Source organism: Amblyraja radiata, chromosome 34, assembly GCF_010909765.2.
Source record: "Amblyraja radiata isolate CabotCenter1 chromosome 34, sAmbRad1.1.pri, whole genome shotgun sequence".
Taxonomy (NCBI): Eukaryota; Metazoa; Chordata; class Chondrichthyes; order Rajiformes; family Rajidae; genus Amblyraja; species Amblyraja radiata.
Window position 1 is genome coordinate 15,968,636 of NC_045989.1, and position 18,325 is coordinate 15,986,960.

General features: G+C 38.6%; 1 protein-coding gene across 2 annotated transcripts in view; it reads right to left on the reverse strand.

Annotated features, from left to right (window-relative positions):
* The window catches only part of prtg (protogenin), a 107,766-nt gene that overhangs the window by 38,603 nt on the left and 50,838 nt on the right, over nt 1–18,325 (reverse strand). For both annotated transcript variants that reach the window (XM_033050177.1, XM_033050176.1), the window contains exons 3-11: nt 16,375–16,519; nt 15,262–15,395; nt 14,321–14,458; nt 13,942–14,100; nt 12,428–12,590; nt 8,792–9,039; nt 7,356–7,520; nt 5,979–6,284; nt 1,195–1,383 (exon numbers count right to left, since the gene is read on the reverse strand). In XM_033050177.1, coding sequence (XP_032906068.1) covers nt 1,195–1,383; nt 5,979–6,284; nt 7,356–7,520; nt 8,792–9,039; nt 12,428–12,590; nt 13,942–14,100; nt 14,321–14,458; nt 15,262–15,395; nt 16,375–16,519 — 1,647 coding nt within the window. The remainder of the gene's footprint in view (nt 1–1,194; nt 1,384–5,978; nt 6,285–7,355; nt 7,521–8,791; nt 9,040–12,427; nt 12,591–13,941; nt 14,101–14,320; nt 14,459–15,261; nt 15,396–16,374; nt 16,520–18,325) is intronic.

Genomic DNA, 18,325 nt, shown 5'->3' on the forward strand with positions numbered 1-18,325 from the left:
GTGCCTAACTAGTGCAGAATCAAATTTTAGTTTGCACAATTGATATGGCACAATCGGACAGACGCCAGAAATAGGTATATACATGGCTCTGCACAAAGTAGGTCTCAGATCATTTCAGGAGGTCTGGAGGCAAAAATGCAGAACAACTGTGTTAAGGGATCGTGTTGACAGAGAAGGTTGTGTCAATAATTCACAACAGAAAGAAAAATCTCTTCAGGAAGGTCCAACGTAAACAATGCATGGCAACACAAGAGGTCCCCTTTCTGTGCAATATTTTTGTGATGCTAGATTTAAAGAGAAATTAACTTATTTTCACTTGTAATTTCTATGCTTAAAATATTTTTTTTTTTAAAAGGGCGCATTCACAATTTTAAACAGTGGTATTTACAAAAGGAAAGAGACTCTTTGACCCCATGCCTGTTACTGAGGTGGCAAATTCTTGTACCACACAGAAGAATGAATAGATAATGTTCTGACTCAAATCCTGTTACTATTAATAGAATCAAAGGAAAGGATTTAGAAGTTCTGGGCAAATTCACTAGTAAATTCCAAACTACCCATTCTGAAAAGTACATAAAGAAAATGTTGAATTTTTAGCCTTTACAATTGTACATTATACAACATTATGCACATGATTTATTCAAACTGTGCTTGTGCTTTCAGAACAGACATGACGTTTAGTTTGTTCCAACTCACTTGAAGAAAGCTGGCCATTTCAACCATTTTTTTTATTTTCATAAGATTAGCAAAATAATTGAGGTTTCTCATCTCTGAATGTTGGCTAGGTTTCCCAGAACAAAACTATCAAGACTTTCTTCCTCAGACCTATTGAATACCCCGTGTCAAGCAACTTGTTTGGTGTTAATAAACTTTACTCTGCAGCTAATCCATGGGGAAAATTAAATTACACCCTTCCCCCACCCTTGGGGACTTCCAGCACAAATGAAGGAAAATATACTATAAACAGAGTAACAGGCTGTGGAGATGAGAACAAGATTTCGAACCTCCAGCAGAGTGTATAAAACAAAACGCAACATGCTTATTTCTGGAAAATAATTGAGTTAAGCTATTCCTTACCATAAGTAGCATATGAGAACTTTGAATTTGTGGTGACAAAGGCACTATCATATAAAGTGTCTACACAGTGAGATGGCAAATCCTCAAGCCCATGAGCAATATTTGAACATTACGTACCGAGCCCACTGATGGTGTAGTGGGAATTCTGCATGCCAAGTGTGATCGGCCCCGTTTCCTGCTGGCTCTCCTCCCTGTAGAAGAGTCTGTACCCCTGGATCTGCACGTCGTTTTCCTCCGCTTGCTTCCACTTTACCGTAATAGTCGTGCAGTTGAATGGCTCTAAACGCAGTTCTGGGGCCAAGGGAACTGTGGAAATGGAATAACACGAATATTATTTAAGCACTTTCAATTTTGTTTCTGATTAGAATGTATTATTTCTAAAATACAACATTAAATATAATCCTTTATCTTTCTTCATGCATTAATCTATACTTTGTTAATTCTCATGCCTTCCTCCTCTCTACGGCAACACCCTATGTAACTCTAATACAACAAATTAGTTTATTCTGTTAAGATTTCAATAAGAGTTTCACAATGTATCACAATTTCCTTTCATTCCAGAATGTTATAGGTAAATGCAAGTATCATTGTTAACATGTTACTTTGTTCATACAAAGTTTACTGTCAGATTAAAATAATAAGTTTAAACAAGCCTACTGAATACTTTTTTTTTTTTTTTTTAACTTTTCTGGACTAAAAAAAGGCAACCCATACTTATTACTAGTACCACCATAGTTTCTATAGTCCCCTGTGCTAATATTTAGGTTCAGCTGCAATAGAAGTTGATCTTAAAATAAATGTATTTCTTCAAAGAATTTAAGTGCCACATTTTACATTCCAAGAGACAAGCTTATTTTCTCAATCTTCAACTTAGGGCTTTTAAAAAATTGCCTAGCATTTTAAAATCTCTATTTTGTGCCTTAGTCTCTGAACAAGTAAGTCATGGTTTTTGTGCTGAGAAGAGCTCAAAATGGAGTTTTTAAAAAAAGTGCTGGAGTAAATGGCAGGGATGACAGATAGGAGGCTACACAAAAGCAAGACAAAAAAACACGAGTGTAAGCAGAACTCAGGATGCACTTTTTCCAAGTCTCGCTTTTCTTCTTTTAAGGGAAGGAATGCCGTCCACCCTGCTGTTGACTGCCCTAATCTGATGAAAACAACAGGCCTGGAGCCCCACAGGGATGTGTCCTGCTCCATGCCTGACAGCTCCAAGATTGATGGTTTAAGATAGCAGGCACCAGAATGAAATACTGGTGCTTTGACTGTTTATTTGGCTGTATCAGCAAACGTAAACACACCCCATCTCTTCGTTTGTGACCAAACTGAATTATTCTTAGATGGATACCATTTACTAAAATCAAAAGTAAACAGTAAGATATTCTTCCCCCCCATCTTCCCATTAAACACAGCCTCATCTCTACTATCAGTGATAGCAGACTAATGCAAACCCTCATGATCCATTGATTTGGGGCCCATCCTAATGTTACTGGCACAAGGGCAAAGGTCGCTAGGGGAACCGCAGCAACATCTTAACAAGATTATTCTGACAATCTCTTATGAACAACAGGCAGATCACCAGATGCTGTACTTTGGGTTGCAAAATCATAATGCAACAACATTTAGCATTTTGATTAAAAATAGGAATCGTACTAACCTAACCCAAACTGTCTGGCTAAATGCTACCTATAGATCAAGTTACTTCCATCCTCCTGCACCTCATAATACAACTCAAAACCTGTTCTCCGCTGAAATCCTGAAGTCTCATAGTTTCATCATTGGTACCATTTTAAAATAAACATTGCTATTGAATCCAAGTAGTATCCTTTAGAAGATGACGTAATCATCAACAAGGAACATTAACAAGCCTCACCTTATGACTTACAATATTATCCTGTAGCACTTTGTGCACTCGTTACGAAAGGTTAAAAAAATAATTAAATAAAAAATATTTAGGGCTCTCACTACTTATTTGCAATTCTTAATCCGGGTCGTTTACAGGAAAAATCATTTTGAAGTTCTATAAAGTATCTTCATTGACAGATATGCCCGTAGATTTTGTTCTTTTGATCAAGCTATTTCACTTTTTAAATGCTCTGACAATTGACTTAGACATGCATTTACTGAGGTGCTCTGGCCATTTTAACTGCCTGGTATTGATTCCATAATGAACGCCGCCTAACCCAGGGAGAATGATTTGGTGGCCAGCAGGCTTTTGCTAAGCACGGCAGCTCATGGCAAACACCTCCTGCAACAACCTTCAGTTGCAATTTAGATCCAGAGACAAAAAGGAAATGTGCCTCAGCAGAACACCTTTTAGGGTCTGATTCACATTTAACATATTGAAATTCAAAGTATTTTTGGATGCACCTGCTCACAACTTTACATTCTCTCCAAAATATTAAAGTCACCAAATTGAATCAAAAGTGAACAAGATTCTGACTTGGGGAATGGAACCACCAGCAAGCCCTCCTTCACTACCCCCACCCCACCCTAGCCCCCAGTTTGAAGGACCCAGTACAAGTTGCAAATTACCCTGTTATTGAATCTGTTTCATCTAGTTCAAAGTGCCCTTATTTCTCACTAAGATCTAGCAAGGATTACATTGTAGTTCCACAGCACACATTTGCATAGAGATAAGTTAAGTCAACAGAACTGAAATTCCTTTGTCCCGTGATCACAAAATGGCACTGATGGATGGTGAAGAGAAGTGTGGTCCTAGCAGTGTCCCCGGTCTGATAAAGGGGAGGGGGATGCAATGAGAGTTTCCATAACAGTGGTGATGAATGAGGCACAATGAAGCACTGCAAAGTAAACATCAGATGGTAAATTCTTTATTTTGTCTCAAAATTGGAAGTTTAACAAAGAAAGATATATCACCGATGCTTTTCCTTGTGGGGATGGGCAGAGTTTTGGTTTGGGAGAATATATAAAAATAATTCATCCTTCTCAAGTCTACAAGCTAGTTTCACTTGCATTTATTTCCCCAAACTAATCTCAAATTAATTAAGAAGAAATGAATTAAGAATCTGCATTAAACAAAACTTAAATTTACTGAAAGCATCACGACAGTTCTGCAATAGTTTGGTCGATCACAAGAACTTTACAAGTATTTCCAATCAAATTAAATTAATTGAAATGGCAACACTGTGAAAGGAGCTCCCTCAGGAGCATTCAATCCAAACTTGGGTGTTTGCACTAAATTCTGAAAGGCAGCTAGACATCATTCGTCAGAGGAATGTATAAACCCCCATATCAGTTTATTTACAAGAATCTTTTGGTTTCCACACTTCTACCCCAAAGACAATGATCTGTTGGGGTAGAAGAGGCGGGGAGAAATAAGGGAGCTAAACCCAAGCAGTCACTGTTCAACTGAGATGGCAATTGTTTCTAAAACACACAAGGATCTCATAGCCAAGCTCAAAATATTTTATTCAATGCAACACATATGCACTAAATCCAGGTGTTACCAATGGCCAGAATTAAGGAGGAATCCTGACCTTTTCCCATCTTGGTCCAAAAGGGACCAATGCAAATGAAATGCCTTGTGAATGGAATCTGCACTTTTCTGTTGAGTATCCTTCAAAAATATGTTACCTTTATTGACCGACCCAACAGAGAAAGTCTTCATGTACTGATCAAAACTAAATGGATTCTGGAATAAGGTAGATTATCAAGGTTCCTACAATGCTATCATCAGAAAAGATTTATTTGTGTTGATCATATGTACAATTCAAACTTGTGTTTGGCACAGTCATGATTGGAAGTCAAGGGATATGGGGAGAAGGCAGGCATGGGTTATTGATAGGGGACGATCAGCCATGATCACAATGAATGGCGGTGCTGGCTCGAAGGGCCGAATGGCCTCCTCCTGCACCTATTTTCTATGTTTCTATGAAGATAGATAAGTGAACTCTGCAAAGGAGCCAGACAATTATAAAAGACTAAATTGCATTTCCAAATGGAAAACAGATTCATTGGTTGGCAAAGGATTTGCGACTCATTATTCCTCTGTAGACACTGAGCCCTGCTGATGGCCAATACTGGAGGACACGCTGTCGTATTGTGAGAGGGTTTTGGGGGGGGGGACGTAGTGAGATGGGGAGGCTGAAAAAACAGACTTTATTTGGGTACTGGATTAAGATCAGAACTGAGTATCTAGAACTCGGTTAATTTAAGCCTTCGCGTTTTTCTTTTTAAATAAATGGTAGAACAGTATCTGTAGTTTAATTTGGGAATCAATGGTGTGTGGAAAAGTAAGCTCTCTTCCCCAACTTTATCAAAGAGAATGGCCTTGCATTTTTGAAGGAAACGACCATGCTCGCTCCATGCCAAAGGTTTATACTAAAATGTTACATTTCAGCACAAGTATTTATTATCTGAACTACATAGGGAGAGTCTTAGAATATTCAAGTTAGTTCTACCCCACCTTGCAGACTTCCAATTGAGATGTTAATAAAGCCCACAGTAAAAAAACCAAGACAAGTGTCTGGGACCAAGATCCATGTCTGCTTAGGAAAGTAATTAATGCACACCGAATCAAAAAACGTAGAAAAACACTGAATTATTGCTGATCTGTTATAATTATTATACTCAGAGACATGTACTGGTGCACATTCTGTTTTCAGAAAAATGTAACTAATTGGAATTCCAAGTCGAATTATCTCTTCCACCAATGGATGTGAACATGAACATTATAAATTTGCAGTGTTCAATCTTTCAAACCATACACAGCATTGCAGATTGCCAGAATATCCTATCATTATAGATCTGGATTTTAAAAATCACTAAGTTCAGTACCCACGATGACAGATGATAAAACCTGTGTTGCAGATTGTTAATAAAATGCGAACACGTTGGGAATCCTGATATTTCTCTTCTCTTTCTCCAACACAATGGATTACCTTTGACACTGGTAGCTTTTGGGGTTCTGTGGGATGTCCAGATTGAAGATTCTCCCCAGCCGATCTTGGTTGCTGCAGAGATTCGTACAAGGTAAGTGCTGTCAGGTTCGACGTCTTCAAGCAGGTGGTCCGATATGACTCCTGGAAGTTCCACCAAGTGGACAGCGCGCTCTGTGCTTTTACGATAGTGAATGCGATAGGCAACAATACGACCTCTCCTGAACTTGGCTGGAATGGGAAGCCACGAGATCAGGATGTCGGTTGGGCTACGACTGGTCAAACTGATTTCTGGCACTCTTAGAGGGACTGCATCGGAAAGAATCAAGAAAGTAAATGATATTTAAAAGATGTCCATGTAAAAGTGATTATATTATTTAGCAACATTGGCAAGAGAATCAAATTACTTCAGCTGCAATCATTGTGAATGAAACCTATCTCTGCCAAACTCACTAAAGGTAAGCTGTGGTAATACATACATGTTTAATCCTCCTTCAAAAGTCAGTGGAATCAAATTTTAGAAGCAGCATTCAACTATTTGACTCCACAGTACCATGTGCATAGCATGCAAGAGGATTAATCTGTACTACTGGACTGAGTAAACATAATTTAACACAGCATTTTAAAATAAGTTCTTAACCTGATAATTCAAGGGTGAATGCGGAGATTTGTTTCTACAGGTATGCTTGTTTATTCGTGTAGACAGTATTTACTCTGTTCAATTTCAAGTATCGTCATATTCAATGCAACCTAACTTTTGAAAAACAACACCAGTTACAGTTGATAGACTAATAGGATTAAGCTACGATTAGGTTTAACCTTATTCATTCATTGTGCCACTCTTGTATACATTAACAACTTGTTTCAGAAATTCTAATACTATTTTCTTTGGTAGAATGAGAGTTTGAAGATGGAAGGAGCAGGCATTTGTTTTAATGAATTACTGCAAAATAAACATGATCTGCACAACTCCAATATATCACATGTGGGAGTGGATACATTAAGCTCCAATTAAAATAAGACTAGTTATTGGTAAAAAACTTCAAGCATCTCATCTAATTTTAGGAACAATTTAGGTGCCGATTTTATTTGAAATAAACTACACCTGTGACCCAATGGCAGAATAAATCATGGGTGCGATGCCTAGATGTTAAATAACCAAGAACTTTCCAAGCTTTTAGTTGGAAGAAATGGATAGATTTGGTTTGACAAAGGGGTGGTAAATCTGTGGAATTCATTGCTGTGGAGACCAACTTAATGAATATTTTAAAGGCAGAGGTAGATAGATTCTTGATTAGTACAGGCATTTAGGGGTTATGGGGAGAAGGCAGGAGATTGGGGTTAAGATTGAAAAATAAATCTCAGAATAGCTTTTTATACCATCTTCCAAGGTGTGCTGAGTCACATGTTCTGACATTCGACTGGCTCCCATGGGCATGTAGGCAACAATATAGAATGTGTAGTTGCTGGCTGGTTCTAAATCATCAATAATGTAACGAGTTGTATCATTCCCAATAACCACTTGATATTCCTCATTATTTAAACCTGGAGAAAGAAAATACTCTTGTTAATTTGTGAAGCAAGAATAAGTAACCTCAGCATCACATTTGTGGCTGTAGTTCTTCTGCAGAAGGCATGCAAACAAAAAAATAAGACACAAATCTGTCTAAATATCTATTAAAATGTTATATTTTTGTCTTTTAATTAATTTCACAGCAAATAATACTTTTCCCCATTGCCGCAATAATAATGCAATTCTTATTAGAAGTCGATCTTCCAGTCATCAGCTTCATCATTCATTTGCTTCTTAAAGCAAGGCAAAGCATTTTAATACAGCCAAAAGCAAAATTATTCCCAATTACATTTTCCCACATTCATGAATAAGCTTGAAAGCCGCTTAATTTGCAAAACCCAGGAGCCCCATACACAAGTAGTAATTACTGGCTAATAATGAATTTCAAAAGTCCTGATTTCTGACCTATGGAACAAAATCCTTGAAGGAAAATTAAAGAGTCTTGTTACCCTTCTGAATGCTTCAACAGAACTCATGCTGGGGCTTAACGAAATAACTATAATGGAACACAAAGCAACCATTCGACTGCTAGCTGCACTCTGTAGCCAACACTTTAATGCCTTCAGAAAACTGGTGGTGCTGCCTGAACACACTTCACCACACACTTTAATTATACCTTCCTGCATTTCTATACTCTCTGTTCTATGAACTCATAATAAACACCTTTCCCTTGAGAAGGTAAACCTTCCACCCGATTTTAATCATCTCAACAGATCACATTGTTTGTGCAGAGAAGGCTGCTATTCCCATTTGATTAGAGGGGCTATTCTCTTGTAGTGACCTCTGCCCAGCAACAGAATATTAACAACAGATGGTCATCTTCTCACATTCCAATGACACACCAGGAAGGGAGAATGTCCAAGCACAAACAACCAACAAAACGATGACACTTGTAGATTAACTTTAAACCAACCTACTGAGAATATGTACAAACTGATGCTTCTCCTCAAGTTCCGGTTTAGATGCACCTTGTCGGTTTACAGCGTTAAATATTCAGACATACAAAGATAGAGACATACACAAACAAACACACAAACAGAGAGAGGGAAACACACACACTCGCACAGACCGAGAGAGAGAGAGAGAGAGACGCACACACAGACAGAGGTAGAAAGACAGAGAGAGAGAGAGCAGCACAGAGGGAGATAATTTTATTTAAAAGCTTCGAACTCCGTGTTGGCTGAAGGAGAGAGACTCTTAAGCAACATCTGCTCCGAGTGTCAGAACGATATTCAAGGCTCACCTTCAGCTTTCATGTAATGGACAGAGTATGCAATTACTTTATCGGAATTGTACATGGGCCTTTGCCAAGACAGAAGAATCCCTGAACTCGACACAGTTTCAGCCTGGATGTTTCGAGGTGCACTTGGTCTGTCTTCAGACATTATAACAATCAATCTGGCCACTGAAAGAACCGATCCTTGTTCATTTTCAGCCACACACTGGTAAATGGCATCATCTTCAGGAATGATCTGGTTTATCACCAATTTGCTTAAAATAAAAAGAATAATGTTTTATTAACCAAATTATCAATGATAACAAAACTGACAATATTTATTGTAAATAACTAAGTTTAGTTATTCACCAATTTATATTTGAACGTTTTAAAAAGGTCATACCTTGGATATTAATATTTGGAATTGTACAGAAGAAAATTATAACAGTGTGACTGATTTACCACCCACACAAGTCTACTAACCACATGAACTTCATTTGTACAAAAATATTTAATTTCAGTGCAAAACTGGTTCAATTCAGTTCAAGCAAGCAGCTTTCAATGAAGACCCTCTCAAATGTGCCCTTTAGTGCAGCTATTCACAAAGTCAACTTGGAACTCCTTGGTGGGATGACACCAGCTTTCATGTCCTGTAAACAATGACCCGTAGGGATAATACTCTACTTTTAGCTTATGGCAACTGTTCATAAGTTGCAAAGCGAGCTGGTTCATGCAACTTTATTGGTTATCTGCACTGTACAGATAAGTGGCTCCATCTGAGGTTTGTCAGCCTGTCATTGATTAAATTCATTGTGCTGGACTCAGGCTTGCATCAGCAAGTCTAGCACACAAAGCCATACACCAGCTCTTTAATATGGCAATATGATATCATAATTAAGGCCAAAAACTCATGCACACGAATATCTCCTTGGTTATTCCTCGGAGAATGGTTATGTTTTCACTACATTGGAATGCAAAACTTCTTAACATCCACGTTCATTGGGATGTCAAAGATGTTTATGATTTGCCATCTCAACACGTTTACCATAAAAAGCTGTCAACACAGCACCTACAAGAAGGTTGCCCTATTCGTGTCATTTCTTATCAGCGATGGCCAGTCCGTGCAAAACTATCTCTTTAAGATAACTGAAATATTTTAACGGAGAACTCCAACAATACAGGCAACCATGTTCCCATTAAAAATAGCTGACTGACCCAAGTTTCCTAAACTGGACGAGAAAGTTCAGAATCAGGAGTTGGTAAGTAGTGTTCTGCATGGACTTTGTCCACTCCCAGTTCTACAACAGTCCTTGCTCCCAGCCGGATTCCATTCACATCCATCACACTGTCAAATACAAATGCAGGAAGTGTAGACGATTCTTCTTTTCCATCCTGGATAATTTCAACCACACCACCCCAGCAAACATGAGTGAATGTACCTGGAACCCACTGAGGCTTGCTTAGCGAGCAAAATGTCCATGACTTTAACTGAGCACAACTATAATGTGATTCCTTCAGCTTTCTTTAGTTTTCACAAAGCCAAGGCTGCATTTGGCATCATTTAGTTGTGATGTACTGAAAACAATACTGCATTATAAAGGAGCACCTGGTCACTGCAAACCATGCTGACAATCAATAATCGTGCATAAATTAACAGAGCTTTCTGTTCCTTAATATCAATGTTGCTACCACCCAGAGCCTGTGAAAATCTGACTATGAGTTTCTGATTCATATTTCAATTAAACATATGGATTTGTATTGGATGGGGCCCATACCATTCTGGTCAAACTCATTCACATCCTCACTTCATCCACATAAGGATTTTACCACCAAGGGTGGAATACATTTTAGATCAAGTAGATATATCTCCCAGGCCTGATCAGATAAATCTGAGGACACTGTGGGAAGCTGGAGAATAAATTGCATGAGCCCTGGCTGAGGTATATGAATCATCATTAGACATGGGTGAAGTACCGGTAGACTGAAGGCTGGCTAATGTTGTGCCTCAGAAGGGCTGCAAGGAAATGCTTTGGAACTATAGACGGTGGTAGGCAAGTCACTGGAGAGGATTCTGAGGTATAAGACATATATGCATTTGGATAGACAGGGGCTGATTAGCAATAGTCAACATAGTTTTGTACACACGAGATCATGTCATACGAATCTGATTGAGTTTTTTGAAGAAGTAACCAAAAAGGTTTACGAGGGCAAAGTGATAAGACATATTCCATATGGACTTCAGCAAGACATTTAATAAAGTTCTGCATAGTAGGCTTCTCTAGAAGGTTATATCACACTGAATCCAGGGAGAGCGAGCTGACTAGATAGAGAATTGGCTTCATGGAAGAAAGCTGAGGGTGATGGTAGAAGGTTGTTTTCAGACTGGAGGCCCTAGAGTAGGTGTGCTTCAGGGATTGGTGCTGGGCCCATTGGCATTTATGGCTCACGTTAACGATTTAGATGAGAATGCGCATGCATAATTAGTAAGTTTGCATATGTCACTAAAGTGGGTGGTATCGTAGATAACGAAGATGGTTATCAAAAATTACAACAGTATCTTGATCAGCTGGGCAGGTGGGCTGAGGAATGGTTAATGGAGTTTAATGGAGATAAGTGCGAGGTGATACATTTTGGGAAGTCAAACCAAGGCAGGACCCCGAGGAGTGTTGTAGAGCAGTAGGATTCGGGAGTGCAGATACATAGTTCCCTGAAAGTGGTGTCACAGGTAGATAGGATAGTTAAAAAAGCCTTTGGTACATTGTCCTTCTCCTTCTTCAGTCACGGTATTGAATATTGTTATGATATAGTTATACAAGATGTTGGCGAGGCAGCATTTGGAGCACTATGTTCAGTTTTGGTCACCCTACTATAGAAGGATGCCATTAAGCTGGAAAAAGTAAAAGAAAATATTTATGAGGATGTTGCCAGGACTCGAGGGTCTGAGCTATAGGGAGAGGTTGGGCAGGCTTGGACATTATATCATTGGAGCGCAGGAAGTTGAGAGGTGATCGTATTAGAGGTGTATAAAATCATGGGTGAATGCGCAGATGTTTTAGAGAGTAGCAGAATCAAGAACCAGAGGACATAGGTTTAAACAGAGAGGAGAAAGTTTTAATGGGAACCTGAGGGGTAACCTTTTCCACTCAGAGGGTGGAAGGCATTTTGGAATGAGCTGCCCGAAGAGGTAGTTAAGACAGGTATTATAACAACATTTAAAACATTTGAACAGGGATATGGATCCGAAATGTTTTGCGGGATATGGGCCAAACATGGGCAGATGGGACTTGCGTAAATGGGACATCTTGGCATGGACAAATTGGGCCTCAGGGCAAGTTTCTGTGCTATCATAATTTTTATATACATAATTATAATGTATACCATCATAATTTGTATATAGATTACATAAAAGTCAAGCAGTTCTGGTAAAAATAGTCACTCAAATTTGGCTTAAAAGAGTTTTAATTTTTACAGCCCAGAAAATGTTTTAATCAAGACAGTTGACTTTCTAGTTAAACCGTTGTTCACGAAGTTTAACCGACCAAACTATTGCATAAGCAGCTACACTTCAGGCTAAAAACAAAATAGTAGACATTTTTCAAACGCAATAACATAATTTTAAAAAAAATATTCCATTAGCAAGATTTTTAAAACAAAAAAGCCCACCTGCTATACTGGACTTTGATACGTCCATTGGAATGAATCCGTTGTCCGTTCTTCAGCCAACTAATTTTTGGTGTAGGAATACCTTCCGCCTGACACATAAACCTGGCTGTACCAGCACGCGGGCGTGTCAGACTCTCGGGCCACTCGACAAAGGAAGGTGGTGCTGCATACAACATGGAAAACATCTTTTGAGACCTTTCATTTGCTCTGGAAAATGTGTTGCGCGTCTCACTCAAATTGAAGCTGTAGAATAACTATTATTTTATATGCCGTTGGTTCTATTTTTGTACATTTGCTTCTAATAAATAAAAATATTTAAAAAATTAATTAAAATCTAACAATCAAAAATACACATTTGTGGGGTGATGGGGCGTGCTGAAGAATTTGCTAAAGTATGATGAGCCAGTGATGAACTGACACAGGCAAAAGGTAAAAGTTGCAAGAAAAGGGAGTGTGACTTTTTTTTTTTTAATTGGAGGGGGCTTCAGAATAGCAAGTATGGTCCTTTAGGAGAAGCTCAAACCATTCCCACCTGATCATTATTGTGCAACTAACTATGCTAAACCACGCTGAAAATTTTCATGCTGTTATCTTGTGCCCAAATTAGATAAGTGTTTCATCTTGTACAGTAGTAGCATTCTTCATTTTGATAATGTACACTGACAAAAAAAATGTATTAAAAAAAACTATAAATCGCCTCTATTGACACCTTATCTTTCACATCCAAATCTGAAACAAAAATGAATCAAAAATAAACAAAAGGGAACACATGAGTGGCTAAACATGTATCAAGGACAATGCTAATGAACAAGATTCTGGTGTTTTGTTTCAATAAAGGTTTCGTGTTTTCTTTTCATTATCGACCAAAGCCTTTCACACAAACCAATTCAGTAGCTTCTGTTAGTTATCATCCCACTACTCAGCAGTCCCTTATGGAATGTCCACTGTGTTCATCCACATTCTTTCATGGATACCAGCTCCATTTCATTACCTTTTAAAAAGCTTTGCTCTTTTTGTAAATAACAGTAAACAAAATGCCATTCCTGTCAACTTGGCTTGGATGGCTGTGCCCTCATTTCTGAGACTGAGCACATAATCTAAACCAAAGCATTTGTGCAGTACTAAAGGGAATACTGCACAGTCAAAGCACTCTCTCTTCAGATTTTCTAATGGATGGATGACACTACCTGAAGTGAAGTAGGGTGCTTTCCCAGGCCAATACCCCTCCCTCAACCAATCACACCAAAAATATTCATTGACTATTCTTCATGACGTTCTGACTCAATTTTCCTGTTTATCGTTAAAACAATGGTGACGCCAACCCAATTCTCGGCACATAAAGGGATATTTCTGAGAGTGGTTCAATAGAGGCTAAACATGGTGTAATTTTTAACTTAAATTATGAGCATACTTATATTGTTGTTCAAGTTCAAAAGAACAGTGGTAAGCACCTTTAATAAAAAACAAATTTAGGTAAAACTAGAATCTTTATCATGGTGTGTTTGTTATCTTACCCAGCACTGTAAGCATAGCTGTTGCAACAGTGTAGTTGCGTGTGCCTGGTGTGGTGGCCCGACACACATATATTCCAGCATGTTGAACCTTCACATCCGATATCATCAGATTCCCGTTCCCCAGAACACGAGTATTGAAGACATCAATAGACCTGTGATCTGTTTGGAAATTTATATGCATGAACCATTAAAATTTGATAATTTAGATGGAAATCAAACGGTAATAGAAATTATGAAGTAAATATTAAACACATTTAGAAACATAGAAAATAGGTGCAGGAGTAGGCCATTCATAACATTAGTTAAAAAAAACTGTACTGAGAATATGTGACAATAAAGTATCAATCAATCAATCGAAAGACAGGAAATGGAAACTCACCAAAACGACTCCAGGACACGAGGGGCTTGGGCGAACCAATGGCAACACATTCCAGCATTGCTGTTTGATGTACGGGCACAGTGATATTTTGGGGACCTGCAATTATCACTGGTTTCTGCAATGTCTTTGGCTCCCATGCTGTCAGTGACAAATCAATAATAAATGATCAATGGCAGTCATAGATAGTTCCCATAGAATTCCAACCCCCACCAAAGCAGTTAGAAAAAAAACTTGTTAAAATTAAAATAGGCGTGTTAAGGAGATATTATTATGTAAAACAACCACTAATTCATGAAAATTACAAAGTAGCATCAAATTCCCCAGGAAATGGCAAAAGAACCATTGGATCCAATCAAATCAAGTAACACGAGTGTTCTTACATAAAACTTCCTCCTTTTTCCTTTTAATATAATGGAGCCCCAAATGATTAAAAAGTGTTAACAGTAAGTAACATTACCACAATTCAAGTACCAACTTGATCTGGAACAATAAATCGGGCAGCCCCGTTGGCAATTTGATCATAACTATGGAAAATTGGTCACTTTAATTGTCTGAAAAAAACTCTTGTGCAGATTCTAAGCGCTATTTCCTTCCAAATCAGAGAGGGAGCCAATTCCACCTTAAACACAAAATTCCGCCTATTTCAGTAAAAGCATAATTGTCAAGAGTTTTGGAAATTTGACTGAAAACCAATGACATCTTAAATGTGTTTGGCATTAGCGGGCCAAGGCGATGCTGATGAGTCCCACTACCATATTCTTAACACATCTATGGTTAAACATAACTTGCACTCATCTATTGAATCACTGCCTGGCACAGAATGCACATGCAGACTTGTAGAAAGATGGAACAATTATCTTCAGATACAAAGTTCAACGGGAAATCTAATAGGAACCAATTGCTGGAAACTATGTTGGAAGAAAGACATCTCAATCATTTACCTGGAATAACAGTTAAAATGGCTTCCGCACTTCTCCGCCTATTTGCGATGTTGGTCGCCACACAACGATACTGCCCAGTGTGTTGTTTATCAACACCATAGATCTGAAGGACTCCTGTCGGCAGCACGGTTATCCTGAGAAGAGGAATTTAGTCTTCTAAAACAAGGCACTGAACAAGCAGATTTACACGACAACCCAGTACAATGTAATGACAATGGAAATGATTCAGGCTACTGAGCAAAAATTCATTTTATTAACAATAGAAATGGCAGCATGGTGGTGCAGCGGTAGAGTTGCTGCCTTACAGCGCTTGTAGCGGCAGAGACCCAGGTTTGAACCAGACTATGGGTGCTGTCTGTATGGAGTTCATATGTTCTCCCCGTGACCACGTGGATTTTCTCCGAGAATCTTTGGTTTCCTCCCACACGCCAAAGACGTACAGGTTTGCAGGTAATTGGCTTGGTATAAGTGTAAATTGTCCCTAGTGGCTGCAGGATAGTGTTAATGTGCAGGGGTTGCAGGTCGGTGCAGACACAATGGGCCGAAGGGCCTGTATCACTAAACTAAACTAAAAAACTAAACTGAAATAGAAACAAAAGCAAAATTGCACAGAAGTAATTATTATATTCAAATTATGTGACTCCAGTCTAATTGTTCAAAAATTCTGTTGGTTTGTCATTTTTCTAGACAGCAACTCGGGGTCCCGAGTGCAAGCAGAGACGGGTGGACAAACAGAGCACATGGCAAAGCTGGGGTTGGGGTCCAGCACACCAGGGGGTCAGACACATGGGCAGGATTACAGCTCGAGCCCAGGGACTAAAGTGTTTGTTTATTTTAACAAGCAAATATTTACAACCTGTTACTCACTAAAAGTTCACGAAAAAGTTTTTACAAAGTTTTTACACTTATACCACTGTGCAATGCGTAAAAGAGTGAAATTAAAACACATTGGTGTATTAGTAGAATTAACAACCAATTGGCCAGATAACCTGCACCCACAGTTCAGAGAACGCCAGTTAATTTGAGTTTTACTGTACATTACAGTAGCTTTAATTATACAGATTTTGCTTTTCACAATTTGATGGGAAATTGCAGATTTCCCACGAATAATACCTGTCGGTAGCGAGGGGTAGTGTTGTCCGGTTGAATTCCCAGGTTATGATTGGTGGTGGATTTGCATGAATCTTACAGATAAAACGTGCCACTTCTCCTTCTCTCACGACCGTGGGCACCGGCTGAACCTCAAACGGAGACATGCCTGAAACAAAAGCAACATCCCGTTTACAAACTCAGGCACAAGAAATGAAACCTCTGAGAAAACTCAAATCTCTGCTTTTGCAGGAAGGTGCAAAAAAGATTTCCTAATACCCCCCCAGTTCATAATACAATGAGAACCAAAAACGTTGATTTTTGAAATGATTCAGTTGGATTACAAAGTTTATACGAATACATCTCACAAATTATTTTTCACGTAAAGTTCAAAATCACTCCCCTCCAACTCTGAAGCAGCTGGTTACAGTATCCGAGCATTCACAAAACTGTTCTCACACAAAAGGTTAATCAAAACAGGTGTTTAAGTGAATGATTTTAAAAAGAGCGGGTCTGGGAAACATTTCTCAAGCAGTTTAAGAACTACGAATTCCCTTTTCTAATCCAACCTGCGGTACTCAAGGATTTGTTTTCAACACAATCACTAGTCCAATCATGTTGATATTATATCTGTTTATATTATATATTAATTAATAATTCACTTAAAATTAAATTTCAGGGTCTTTTTAAAAATACATTTATATACAACTTCTGAATGAAACCCATCCATACGTCCGAGCCACTACTACCCCCCCCCCCCCCCCCCCCCGCACCCCAGTCACACTAAATTTCCATCCCGTGAGATTTCTATAACAGTCAAAAAGAGATCTAAAACTTATTTGAAACCAAGATGACTAATGTTCCTCCAACTTTTTTATACCACTGTAAACTGCATACAGACATGAGCATTTAGTAGACATTATTTCTACAAACAGGCTTCCGTAACATAGTCTGCCACTGTAAAACTGAACGCATGCAAAATATCTTGACAGATATGTTTGCTGTGAAATCTAAATAAGTCCTGTAGTAGCTTGCTCATTTAGTTGACATGATGGACTGCACTAATGTGAGACTGTCTTATCCATTACAAGTGGTTACCATCTCACAGATGTTTTTGCCAGCAGCAATTGAAAGGATCCTGGTGAGGAGAGTCATTTCTCACACTCCAGGACCTGAAAGGAACTCCAAACTCTTTCAGGATTGCAGAGTTACAAATGACAAAACTTCCCTCAGGATAAATGATCTTTCTGAGCCTTACCACACAACCCATACAAGCGTGTTACTAACCCCAACAACATTAGGGCTCATAAAAATTTCACACCTCTGCAAAATTTGTAACTCATCAATATGTACAGAGGAATTAATTCTAAGTTTCTGCATAAAGAGAGACACGTTTTATAGATCAATACGAACTCTTTAAGGATTAAAGAAACTCAAAATCTAATCAATGGGTAAAAAGTACAGATTGCGACCAGTTAATAATCAACCAACCCATAGGGGGTGCAATAAATGTCAGAAATCAATCATCCGTCTTGGTGAAAAGATGCACACAATTTACCAGGGAAAGAAAATAACAATCATTCCTGAATCAGCACTGCCAAAAAAATAATCAGTTTCAACATTTACAGCATCTTGCAAGGCAGCTTACTCAAGAGCCCAGAGAGTTTGTCCCACAAGTATCCACACTAATAAAAGTGAGAAAGATCCTTAGGATGTGGTAAATTTATGAGGGGAGCAATTACTGGTCAATATAATTGAACTCAATACTCATGGGTCAAGACAGGAAAAGTTGGGCCCTGATTCCTATTCCCAGCCTCCATGCAGTGACCATGCTGGATGGATGCATATCAACACAACAAATGCTGAAACAGAAATAACTGATGCTTCAAAGGCTGAACAGTTTATTGACATTCACTATGAAAACACACACATGAACAATTGCCTCTTTGGTGGAGGTGCTCGAGGGTGAAATGTT